Below are 13,666 nucleotides of genomic sequence, written 5' to 3'. Positions count from 1 at the left end.
CCCTTTCCCATGGTACTTGTGCCAGCGCATAAGTAGACCGACTGCGGGCCCTCCACAATGACCTCTTTCACCCGGGGGTCACCCAGCTTTTCCATTATATCAAGGCCTGCAACCTGCCTTACTCCATCGAGGAGGTCAGGACCATGACCAGGGACTGCCAGGTCTGCGCGGAGTGCAAACCACACTTCTATCGGCCAGACAGAGCACGCCTGGTAAAGGCCTCACGCCCCTTTGAACGCCTCAGCATTGATTTCAAAGGGCCCCTCCCCTCCACTGACCGTAATGTGTACTTCCTCAACATCCTTGACGAATACTCACATTTCCCTTTCGCCATCCCGTGCCCAGACACGACCTCTGCCACAGTCATCAAGGCCCTGAGCAGTGTCTTCACCTTGTTCGGTTTCCCCATTTACATCCATAAGTGATTGGGGTTCCTCCTTCATGAGTGATGAGCTGCGTCAGTTCCTGCTTAGCAAGGGCATCGCCTCAAGCAGGACTACCAGCTACAATCCCCGGGGGAACGGACTGATGGAGAGGGAGAACGCGACGGTCTGGAAGGCCATCCTTCTTGCCCTATGGTCTAGAGGTCTCCCAGTCTCCCGCTGGCAGGAGGTCCTTCCCAATGCGCTCCAATCCATCCGGTCGCTTCTCTGCACCGCTACTAATGTGACTCCCCACGAGAGGATGTTTGCCTTCCCCAGAAGGTCCACCTCGGGGGTCTCGCTCCCGACCTGGCTGACGGTTCCAGGGTCCGTCCTCCTCCGACGACATGTGAGGACTCATAAGTCGGATCCTCTGGTAGAGAGGGTCCTTCTCCTCCATGCGAATCCCCTGTATGCCTACGTGGCTCACCATGACGGGCGGGAGGACACAGTCTCCCTTCGGGATTTGGGTGTGTGAAAGGATGCAACATGTACATAAGTACACACTGGCATTATTTACTTGATGCATTCCCCCATCAAATGCACAAGTCAAGAGAATGTCCTCGCTGATGGGATAGATGTGTGATAGTTGTGGGAATAAGTACAGTGTTGATCTGTTTACGGCTGAACTTCAAGTAAAATGTAATTACCAAATGTAATGGAGTAAATTTTGTTATTTCGATGGGAAAATCCCTTGTAATGATACAAGAAATATTGGACTTTAAAAAAGACCTGAGTTGCGTATTTGAAAAAGTGGACATGGATGCTGAAGGTGGCTGAGAATATGCAACTAGCGACTGACAGAGATGGACACAGGGGCTTGGCAGTACTTTAAGGGGCAAGCACACTCGGTCCATGTGACCAACTCAGGGACTATCACGCAGGAGTGCATAATCCCTGACAAATGGGAAAAAGCACAGAGCTCTGGGAACAGGATCCAGGCAGTGTGGACCCAGGAGCCAGACAGTTAAGCCATAAGTATTTCTGCTTAGGTCCACAGGTCACTGAAAGGGGCAACACAGGTGGAGAAGGTAGTCAAGAAGGCATATGGCATTCTTGCCTTCATTGGCCGGGGCATTGAGTACAAGAATTGGCAAGTCATGTTGCAGCTGTATAGAACCTTAGTTAGGCCACACTTGGAGTATAGTGTTTAATTCTGGTCGTCACACTATCAGAAGGATGTGGAGGCTTTAGAGTGGGTGCAGAAGAGATTTACCAGGATGTTGCCTGGTATGGAGGGCATTAGATATGAGGAGTGATTGAATAAACTCGGTTTGTTCTCACTGGAATGCCGGAGGTTGAGGGGTGACCTAATAGAGGTCTACAAAACTATGAGGAGCCTAGACAGAGTGGATAGTCAGAGGCTTTTTCCCAGGGTTGAGGGGTCAATTACTAGGGGGCATAGGTTTAAGCTGCGAGGGGCAAGATTTAGAGGAGATGTACGAGGCAGGTTTTTTACACAGAGGGTAGTGGGTGCCTGGAACTCGATGTCGGAGGAGGTGGTGGAAGCAGGGACGATAGTGACATTTGAAGGGCATCTTGACAAATACATGAATAGATTATCATAGAATTTACAGCGCAGAAGGAGGCCATTCGGCCCATCGAGTCTGCACCGGCTCTTGGAAAGAGCACCCTACCCAAGATCAACACCTCCACCCTATCCCCATAATCCAGTAACCCCACCCAACACTAAGGGCAATTTTGGACACTAAGGGCAATTTATCATGGCCAATACACCTAACCTGCACATCTTTGGGCTGTGGGAGGAAACCGGTGCACCCGGAGGAAACCCACGCACACACGGGGAGGATGTGCAGACTCCACACAGACAGTGACCCAAGCCGGAATTGAACCTGGGACCCTGGAGCTGTGAAGCAATTGTGCTAACCACCATGCTACCGTGCTGCCCGTAGGATGGGATGGGAATAGAGAGATACGGACCCAGAAAGTGTGGAAGATTTTAGTTTAGACAGGCAGCATGGTCGGCACAGGCTTGGAGGGCCGGAGGGCCTGTTCCTCTGCTGTACTTTTCTTTGTTCTTTGTTCTTCTTTGTTCTTTCGGAGGATCGGTGCAGACTTAATGGGCCGAGTGGCCTCGTCCTGCACTGTAGGGATTCCTTGATTCTTTTCTATGATTCACCACAGAGGGGTTTCTCGAAGGAATAATGGAACCCCTCCCTGTACTTCCAGACAAGGTACTTGTAAAACCATCCAAAGACTGATCACCATCTATGGCAAGGATAAAGACACATAGTGGCTGAGTGGTTGGTGACCACCAGGTTTGAACAAGAACAAACTATTTGTTAGAATAACTATAACTATAAGCAAAGTGCTGTGATGTGCTCCTGACTTCTACAGCTCCAGGATTGATTCTGTCTGGGAAAGTCCACGTTCAGCGGCTGGATTCCGCGAGACACGGCCCGATTGGCTGATTGCGTCACATGACCTTTCGAAAGCTCACCCCCTTATAGGGACTTGCTACTAGAGTGGCCCTCTCATCTCCAAGACCCTGGGTATAATGGCCTAGACAGGCTTGGACATTCTGGTCTTCTCTGGGTTAAAAGCCTAATTTCGACCAACCTGTGCTGTGTTGGTTTGTGTGCTGTGAGAAAAGCAACTGAGAGTTTGGTACACTGAAGAGAATACAAGAACTGAGACAGGGGCCCGGCAGAAAGAACTAAACCTCTTTTTCTTTCAGTGGAAGTCGATCAGCCAGCGGAAGGATCACAGATGGAAAAGAACTGAAATGTCCAAATACCAAACTATTGAACTGTAGGACACCTGAACTGAAGAATCAACTATCTGCCAGCAGAAGCCAATGATGCCAAAAACAATGGTAACAGCTGCATTATGTCATCATTTACCCCTCACAACTCAAGGACTCTTCCGTATACCTTCTCTTAATATTTACTTACTATTGGACTCAAATATTAGCTCTCATCCACATGACTGTAGATGCATGTGTTTTGCCATTTCTCCTTACCTTTTAGTAGTAAATAAACTTACTCTATCTTAACTCAGGAAAGCTTGGTTGAATTGGTTCCTTTTTAAACTTAACTATTGGGTCCGGAAAAGGTATCAGTGGGAAAGGGAACCTAGTAACATTAAACCTTTGTTGCCACCAGGAGAGAGTGGGTTGAATAAAGACACGGAACGAGTCATTACTCCACACTCGAGTTTGTAAGAATTTGGGATTAATCTGGCCGGCTTGGGTCACTGTCTGTGTGGAAGCTGCACGTTCTCCCCGTGTCTGCGTGGGTTTCCTCCGGGTGCTCCAGTTTCCTCCCACAAGCCCCAAAAGACGTTAGGTGAATTGGATATTTTGAATTCTTCCTCTGTGTACCCAAACAGGCACCGGAATGTGGCGACTCGGGGATTTTCACAGTTACTTCATTGCAGTGTTAATGTAAGCCTACTTGTGACACTAATAAAGATTATATATTATATTATAACTAATTATGCACAGCAAGCTCCCACAAACAGCAATGTGAAATTGACCAGGTAAACTCCAGTGCACCAGGAATAACTCTCCTGTTCTTCTCTGAATAGTGTCTGGAATGTTTTAGATACAAAGTTTTTTTGTTGCAAAAATATAATTTATTCATAAAATACTGAAAGAACATTACAAACAAAATGGCCGTCACGCAAAGTAATAATATTCAGGTTTTCTACATAGATCATGTTGCACTCTGAGGTACTTCACTGCCGGAGGATCGTCAACTCTGTGAAAGGTGATCTTTGTTCTGCCCGAAGCTTGTTGATTTTCCAATACAAAGAATTGTTGTTGACTGAGTGTTGCAGACTAGGACATTCCAAAGCCCAGGACTACATGCTGAGGGACGCACTAAAACCTGGGACAGCCGCCACAGAGTGGCGATGGGGGAAGATCGCTGTCTGAGACCTTTCTGCTATAGTGAACTGAGGGGGAGGGGAATTGTATAGAACCCCCTCAGGCTGTGTGATTCACATTATTATGTAACACAATTGTATAGAAGCACCTCAGAGGGTAACTTGATCTATGTTTTTGTTATATCTGACAGAGCAGACAAAAGGCTGCATGTCCGAAGGTGCAGAACTCTTTCACTACGTCACTGGAATGTCAACCTAGCTGGAGTTTGGTCCTCAACACTTGGAGTGGAGCTTGAACCCACAACCTTTTGACTCAGAGACAACAGCGCAACCAAAGTTTATTCACATGATTGGGGCGGGGTCACTGGTAAGGCTAGCATTTATTGTCCATCCCTAATTGTATTTGAGAAGGTGGAGATGAACTACTTGCTTGGTCACTTCAGAGAGCAGTTAAGGGAGAACCAAATTGTTTTGGATCTGGAGGAACAAATAAACCAGACCGAATAAGGACAACTGATTTCCTTCCTTATAGGACATAAGATTTTACTGCAGTCCAGTAGTTTCATGGTTACAGATATTAGTTCTTCATGCCAGATTTTTATTTAATTAACTGAATTTCAATTCCCCCGCTCCCATGATGAGATGTGAATTGAAGTCTCCAAATCATTAGTCCATACCTCTGGAATATTAGACCAATAAGATGACTACCTCATTATCATAACCATAACGGAATCACAGCTGGCATCTTAGTATTTTATACAATAAAAACAGGACTGAGTTTGCGATTTCCACACGCATTCGGTAATATACTCTACAGAATACAATTAAATGGAAAAATAACAGATGTACATCAATTACAATACCGAAAGGTGATGGTTTGTCCCTTAGATTGCAGCGTTTATTTATTTATTTTTTAAAGTAAATTTAGAGTGCCCAATTATGTTTTTTTGCCAATTAAGGGGCAATTTAGTGTGGCCAATCCACCTACCCTTCACACCTTTGGGTTGTGGGGGTGCGACCCACTCAAACACGGGGAGAATGTGCAAACTCCACATGGACAGTGACCCGGGCTGGGATCAAACCCAGGTCCTCAGTGCTGTGAGGCAGCAGTGCTAACCACTGCGCCACCGCGCTGCCCCTGTGACTGCAGCTTTTAACTGAAGTTCTAACTTCTCACACACTCATTCTTCTTCACTGGCATATGGTATCTGAGCATCTTCCAGAATTTTGAGGTTGGGGGAGAAGATTTGTTTCCTTTCCACATTATCTCTGGTAGCACTGTGATTGCCTTTCTTACATTTTGTGGAAGGTCCATCATGTCAGGCAGAGATCTGAATTTGATCAAAATCACCTTGGTTTTATAATTGCCAAGCATGCTGCTGACTCCTGTCTGCAGTTCGAAAACCTTTGATCCATTCCGTGCAATGTAGTTTGGGCTGAGGACAATTATTACTCTCCGACTTCTTTTTATACTTGAAATAACATCTTCTGTGTAAACTGCACAAAGAGAAGGAAAAATCATATAAATGTATATATGTATAAATGTAGATGAATTATCACAATTGCTGGCACTGAATACATAAACCCATGTTCTTATTTTATTAAGCCTTTAACTTCAGGAGCCAAAATTAAATTCTTGTGAAGCCAACTAAAATGAGAAGTTGTTTAGTCTTCACAATGTTCCCACTTTCTGTACTATGTTTATGCATATCAAATAATAGTAATTGTACAATTAAGTTCTATCACGGAATATTTTTGTTGAAGAATCAAGGAGATGCTCCCATTTGGAATTTTCTCCCATCTTATTTCATTCATGTAACGCAGTTTTACAACACCAGGTTAAAGTCCAACAGATTTGTTTCGATGTCACTAGCTTTCGGAGCGCTGCTCCTTCCTCAGGTGAATCAGTGAAGCTAGTGACATCGAAACAAACCTGTTGGACTTTAACCTGGTGTTGTAAGACTGCGTACTGTGCTCACCCCAGTCCAATGCCGGCATCTCCACATCATGTTCATTCATGTTCGCAGTGAATGCCAGTTCTATAGTGACTTCAAGATAGTATAAATGATATAGATAACACAATATCATTTGTGAGTTGATAAAACTCACATTCAAATGATAGTTTAAGATTGGGGACTGGAAAGTTGCTCTCACCATATATTTTGTAATCCCACCTTTGCTGAAGGAAAGGAGCTGGGTATAATGCTCCTGTAGCCATGTTCACTTTCCCTGGGCTTATCTTTTGTTTCCCAATAGTCCTAGTAGCATCTCCTTTTGCATTGCGCTATCAGCCCTTGTACCATTCAATCTTTCCTGTCCTCTACCTTTTTTATAAATTTAGAGTACCCAATTATTTTCTTTTCCAATTAAGGGGTAATTTAGCGTGGCCAATCCACCTATCCTGCACATCTTTGGGTTGTGGGGGTGAGACCCACGCAGACACAGGGAGAATGTGCAAACTCCACACGGACAGTGGCTTGGGGCCGGGATTGAACCCAGGTCCTTAGCGCTGTGAGGCAGCAGTGCTAACCATTGCGCCACCGTGCGGCCCCCACCTTGCCCTCTACTTGATTAGATCTTCCTCTTTGTCTTTTCATTAAACTTTGTTTCTCTCTCCACAGATGCTGTCAGTCCTGCTGAATATTTCAAGCATTTCCTTCCCTCATCATATACATTTCCTGTGACGTTGCACTTTGTAGCATTGATCAAGATGATCAGAACGGCACCAGTGAATAATGAAAAAAGGATGTAGTAACAGAAGAATTTCTTCATTGAAACAGTAAACTGTTATCACTCTTAATGTGCGAAGGTAATGAACCCTCCAGCACAGTTCTGGAATGGTCGAAGTGGCAATAGTGATCACAGTAATGAAAGGGTGTAGAGTTTCCATGAGAGATTGGCAAAATGTTCTCAGAACATGCTGGACACTGTTGGTTTTACCAAGATAAGATTTTGCTCAGGCTTCTCTGCAATTTCATGAAGAACCACTGAATAGATGGTGCAGGAGGGAGGGCTTTAGTTTCCTGGATAACTGGATCTGTTTCTGGGGAGGTGGGATCTGTGCAAGTTGGACGTGTTGCACCTGAACCAGAATGGGGCTAACATCCTTGCAGGGAGGTTTGCTAATGCTGAGGGAAGGGTGGGAAATTAAACCAATTTGGCAGTGGGAATGGTCACAGCATGGAGGTACCATGGTGGGTGATGCACTGCCAAATATAGAGTAAAAACTAAGTCACTTTGGAAGGCTGAGCAAAGAGATACATGTAAGTACCCAATTCATTTTTTTTCCAATTAAGGAGCAATTTAGCGTGGCCAATCCACCTACCCTGCACATCTTTGGGCTGTGGGGATGAGACCCATGCAGACACGGGGAGAATGTGCAAACTACACACGGACAGTGACCAGGGATCGAACCCGGATCCTCGGTGCCGTGAGGCAGCAGTGTCACCTCCAAATGTCCTGGTCTCTTTATGATGACAGTGGTTCCATCATGCAAACATGCCCAGAACCCAGGAGCTGAATAAATACATGAAAATTCTAATTCTGCTGCAGGATTAAAGCAATGGTTTATTATTTCTCCATAACAATAGTACAGCCTAACATCTCTGACAAAAACTGGTTGCCCATTCTCAAATAACAGGGTGTAAAGTAAATCCTTCCAAAACAGGATGCAATATGGTGCAAATTAAACACATTTTAAAGCATGTGTAATAAAGGAAACAGTAATCTCACCTTTTTAGGTTGAAATTCATGCCCAAAAGATCAATAACTAGCCCAACCCACCAAAGAGGCACATAAGATTCTATTAGATAAATATATGTACGATTTAATTTATTGGACTGTATGTTTGGTCTGGTACAAAACCTGTTGCACATATTTAGCATGTTTCAAATATTCATTTTAAAATGTACATGTATATGAATAATTAAAAGTGACTTAACGTACTTAATATGCACTAGAGTTAGATTTATGTGCAAAAGGTTATTTAACATTAATTCACATAAATAGGAAGAGGAAATACTGGTGAAAAGTGTGAAACTAAATGGAAAAACACTGCTATCTACAACAACATAATCTACATTATGCACTGACTGTATGGGCAGAATTCTCCTCCCTGGGACTAAGGTGTGTGGTGAGGGTGAGGAGTGGTTCGCCTGCAGAGATCAAATAGAAACCATACCGTCGGCAGGATTCCCCATTCCTGAGACTAAGTGTTGACACCAGGGCAGGATTTGTGAAGTTCCACGACAGCAAAACTGGCGCCGCACCTGGACCGATTCAGCGACTGTTGAGGGGCTAGCACTGCGCCATGTGGAACACAATCTATTCCAATAAGAAACGGCGCGGGATTCACTAGATTCATGACTGACACTCAGGAGGCTAACAAGCTGCAGCCGCATATTCATACATCGCTCCCCACAGACACCATCCCAGCCAACAAGATGGCAGCGAGGAGAGTGGCACCCTGTTTCACGGATGCCGAGCTGGAGACCCTCCTGGACACAGTGGAGGAGAGGCAGGCCACTCTGTACCCCAGCCTGGGAAGGAGGCTGCCAGCCATCGCCGTTCACTGTGCCAGAGACGGTTAGCGCCACCATCAATACCTTCCACTGTACAAAAACTGCAGAACCTCCTCAGGGCGGTCAGGGTGAGTAGGCAACACTGTGCCCCTAGCACCAACCTTGTCCCACGCACCCATAACCTGACCCCCTCATCAGCCGGAGGGTGGGCATACCCCCATCCTGCACCACATGCCAGCATCCATACTGCCACCATGGCCCGGTGCCCTGGCCTGTGAGGCCACCAGCCACCCTCCCCCTGGGCTGCATGCATCCAACTGCCCTCCCCCCCACCTCTGGTCGATGGCTCAGAGGAAAGGGATTTCACCGGGGTGGAAATTGGCCGCGGGCAAGGAAGTGAGCCCCGCTTAGTCGTGATTCACCTGATGAAGGAGCTGTACTCTGAAAGCTAGTGATCCCACTTTAACCTGGTGTTGTAAGACTTCTTACTGTGACCAGTTAAGTTGTCATGGCTGCAGGGCACAGTTTAGTTATAGGGGCTAGGGCACATATCTGTATGTACTTGTGCACATTAAACACCTTTTCACACCGTTACAACCTGCCTTGGTGCTTTGTCAGATGGGCGTGAGGGGTGGGCTTGTCTGGCCTGGCCAGAGAGGGGATCCGGGGGGTGGGAGGGGGACTGGGAGGACATTGTGGTAGTCTGGGTTCCCCCCCTCCCCCCCTCCTCCTCCCCCAGCTGTCCCCATCACTGCCACCCCAGGGATCCGATGGGACCGGGTGATGGAATGACCAGCTCGCATACAGGGATCACCCAGATGGACGGTGGAAAGTGCTACCATTGGCAGGACTCAGGTATTGTCATTTGATGCGGAGCACGAGAGCTCATTGCAGAGTGGGTTGTCATCATCCTCCATCCCATGGACCAGACCCAGTGTCACTGCCAACACATTGTTTCATGGAAGTGGTTGCAGGCGGTGGGGTGGGTTTGGGGGGTGGGAGTGGGATGAGCTGTCTGTGCCTCTTGCCAGTCCCCAGGTAGTGAACGTGAAAGCGATCAGAGCATCCCATGCGCGTTGGCACATCGTGCGGCCTCCATACCTGCCTGCGCCCCATAACCTGTCCATCCCCGCACTCCCCCGCATCCTCCTCATCAGACGAGGCCTGGCATTCATCCTCCTCCTCCAGCACATCGCCCTACTGCTGCGGGATGTTGTGGACGACGCAGCAGGCCGCCACGATGCAGGCGACCCTCTCAGCGTCATACTGGAGGGACCCTCCAGAGCTGTCCAGGCACCTGAACTGCATCTTCAGGAGGCCGAAGCACTGCTCGATCACAGCCCTGGTCGGTGTATGGGTGTCTTTGTAGCGGGTCTCGAAGTCGGTCTGTGGCCTCCAGATAGGCTTCATCAGCCACGACTACAGTGGATAATCCCTGTTGCCCAGGAGCCAGCCTCCCAACCAGTGGGGAGCATTTTCAACATGCCAGGAATCGTCGAGTGTGCCAGGATGAAGGCGTTGTGCACACTGCCAGGGTACCTGGTGCAGACATGCATGATGCACATCTGAAAGTCACATATCAGCTGTACGTACATCGACCTGTCATTTGTAGATGCTCATAGGGGGACATGCATCCCGTCGATTACTCCCTGGACCCTGGGGCATGTTGGTGATGGTGGCAAACCCCGATGCCCGGGCAACTTGATGTGCTCGGTCCACATTGAAATGAATGTACTGTGCCGACAGGGTATACAGGGCCTCCGTGATGATGCCAATGCACCTATTCACTGAGGTCTGTCAGATCCCGGACAGGTTCCCACTTGCTGCCTGGAAGGAGCCGATGACTTAAAGGTTCAGGGTGACCATCACCTTGACTACCACCGGGAGGAGGTGTCCTCCCCAATTCCCTCGCAGTGCCAGGTACGCCATGATCAGGCAGGTATATCACACTGTGTCCCTGATCAGGGGAGTCTTTGATGGCATGCACAGTCCTGCAGGCCCTCGAATGACAGGCGCTGCCGGTACACGCGAGGCCTCATGCGGCGTCTCCTTTGTACTTCCTCCTCCTCGGCCTGTTGGGCGACTGGCTCTCCATTCTGGGCGGTGCCTCCTATTTCTTTGGGGCAAGCTCCGCTGCTGCACGCTCTGCTGCTACAGCTTCCTCCTCCTCAAGCAACCCCAGCTCATACAGCCGCAGGGCATCTCCGAGGGCTGCAGCGACTAGCAGGAAGGCCACCATTGCTGGTTGAATTCCAATATCCATTGTCTGCAGGGGGTGGAAGGCCAACATGTTAGCATGGTGCGTACCTCCGTGCCCAAAACAGCTAGACGGTGCCCCAGTTGGCACTGCGGACTCTGCCCCCACATATCCCCCCACATCTCCACACCCCTGACCCCATCGCTGCCTGGCACCATGGCACTCTGGCCCTGGCTCTCGTCCCTGCTGCCAGGGGTAGCATCAGCTGGCGGGCCCCTGCCAGCAGTATGCTCTGCGGTTCCTGCCCGGTTCCCCCCGGTAGGGGCTACAGGGGCCGAAGGCCCTGGACGGCCTGATGCCTCGCCAGCAGGTTTAGTGATGTCACCCTCCGCATCCTCCTCGACCATGTCAAGGCTGGAGGGACATTCTGTACCCAGCCATTGGTAAGAGGAGGCCCAATGTGGCATGGATGCAGCTGGCTGATGCCGTACGTGCCCAGGGGCACACAGGGAGTCAACAGCCCAGGGCCACAAGCGGATAAATAACATTGTTTACTCAGCCAGGGTAAGTCTTGTCATGGTCACAGGATCCACAAAGTCTCCAAAATGTCACAGTCGAAGGACCAGTGCAATGGCATGTCCTGCCTCACAGCCCCATTTCAATGCATCCACACTGCAGTGGAGTGAACCATTTGCCTCCTTCACCTTCAGTAGACATGGGACACTGCATGGTGCAGGGTTGGGGGTGGGTAGCCAGCTTAGGTGCAGAGAGAACTGGCAGCCTCCATATCCTCATGCATGTATGAGTCTTCCACTTTCAAGTGGTTGTGCTCAGCACTCTTTTGTTTATATAAATTTAGAGTTCCCAATTCTTATTTTTTCCAATTAAGGGGCAATTTAGCATGCACATTCTTCCCATGTTTGTGTGGGTTTCGCCCCCACAACCCAAAGATGTGCAGGGTGGGTGGATTGGCCACGCTATATTGCCCCTTAATTGGAAAAAATGAATTGGGTACTCTAAATTAAAAAAAAAAATTATATGATCACCTGGTTACATTACATGGTTCAAATGCAATTCATATGGTATGATTTAAAAGTAAAACAAGCATTTTAATCATATTTGATGTATTTTACTAACATTATTTACAATTATATGAATAATGCAGCGGGTTAAAACAGGGACGTTCTGGCATCACTTTCGACTGCTCTGTATCATCATCAAATACAGGCTATAACCCGCACGGGTCTAATGGGGTAGGGATGATTAATTACCCTGTGGATCCATTAAAATACAAGCTCCCCCAATAAGGGGCGGGGACCATTAACAATCTCTGGATGTATAAATAGAGTTGGCCAGTAAGGCACCGACTAGAGAAGACTCATTGGGGAACTACTGTAGCTCCATGTAATAATTAGTGTGAAATAAAGTTTCGACCTACTAGGTGTGTGGACTCTCCATTGACCTTACCAAAACTGCTTTTATCTCACTCAATGATGGTAATAATGCATCTGAATTTGGTATTCAATAAGGGATCTGAAACCTTAAAGCTGCGGGAACCCTTAGTAAACAACAACAAACTAAAGGTTTTCCTGTCAGAAATGTTCGTACAATTATTCTTCAACACAGTGCAATACCCATGTGTGTAAATAGTGAATTTTCTGTGAGGCTTCAAAGAATTTCACACTTTGGAACTGTTGGAAGTGTAGGGATTTTGACATTCATTAAAGTGAATCTAATAATTTGCTCATTTTTTATGGAAGTGTTGGTCATGTAGAAATGAACGAGAATGTAAAGATATAGAATCAACCACTTCCTATCTTTTAGTTTTATATAATAAAGGGACATTCAGATAGAACAGTGGCGCAGTGGTTAGCACTGCTGCCTCATGTCACCGGGTCTGATCCCGGCCCTGGGTCACTGTCCTTGTGGAGTTTGCACATTCTCCCTGTGTCTGCTTGGGTCTCACCCCCACAAACCAAAATGTAGGTGAATTGTCCACACTAAATTGCCCCTTAATTGGAAAAAAAATAATTGGGTACTCTAAATTTATTTTAAAAAATAAAGAGGCATTCCTGTGACAATCCTCACAACATACACAGTATACAATAAATACAGCATGAATAAAACAAAAGCAAATAGTACTCACCCCCTCCAGGCAGTACATCCCTCTCAAAAAGGCACAGTTTATATCCATACTGTTTTTCTAACACGAATGGAAGGAGCTCCAGAGCAAACATCTCCTCTGTAATAATATGATTATTGCTTTCATCATCCTCCCCCAAGGAAGAAGTATTTGCATACGAAACAAAGGCATCAAATTCTTTACCATCTGGTCACGAGCAATTTGCGAGGAGGTGATGGTGTGAGAGAAAGCAACAAAAATAGAGTTTACTGCCTTTCAGCCATTTTGGAAATGTTCTAAAGTTCTTTGTTACAAACAAAGGAAGAGTACATTTGTATAAAATCACATTTGTAATCTCAGAACTATTAGAGGTTAAATTGGACATGAGCAGAGGGTGAACAACAGGCCTCATGGCATTTTACTGCCTGTTAAACAATCTGCTCAGCTTAAGTTCCATTGGGTGGAATTTCCCATGCCAGGACAAATTCCTCTGGCCAGGATGGGAACTGGAATTGTCTCCTGCCACAGATGCCGGGTGTGGGGGGCAGGGGGGGGG

The 13,666-nt window shown here is 47.1% G+C and overlaps 1 protein-coding gene across 1 annotated transcript in view; it reads right to left on the bottom strand.

Moving 5' to 3' along the window:
• Nucleotides 1-4,017: 4,017 nt before the first annotated feature.
• The window catches only part of LOC140391772 (interleukin-18 receptor accessory protein-like), an 80,841-nt gene continuing 71,192 nt past the window's right edge, over nt 4,018-13,666 (bottom strand). The window contains exons 9-10 of the mRNA XM_072476634.1: nt 13,135-13,317; nt 4,018-5,768 (exon numbers count right to left, since the gene is read on the bottom strand). Of these exons, the coding sequence (XP_072332735.1) occupies nt 5,437-5,768; nt 13,135-13,317 (515 nt within the window). The 3' untranslated portion in view covers nt 4,018-5,436. The remainder of the gene's footprint in view (nt 5,769-13,134; nt 13,318-13,666) is intronic.

Source organism: Scyliorhinus torazame, chromosome 15, assembly GCF_047496885.1.
Source record: "Scyliorhinus torazame isolate Kashiwa2021f chromosome 15, sScyTor2.1, whole genome shotgun sequence".
NCBI classification, from domain to species: Eukaryota; Metazoa; Chordata; class Chondrichthyes; order Carcharhiniformes; family Scyliorhinidae; genus Scyliorhinus; species Scyliorhinus torazame.
Note: the sequence above shows the minus strand (reverse complement) of the source record. Positions and strands in the feature narration are given on the sequence as shown.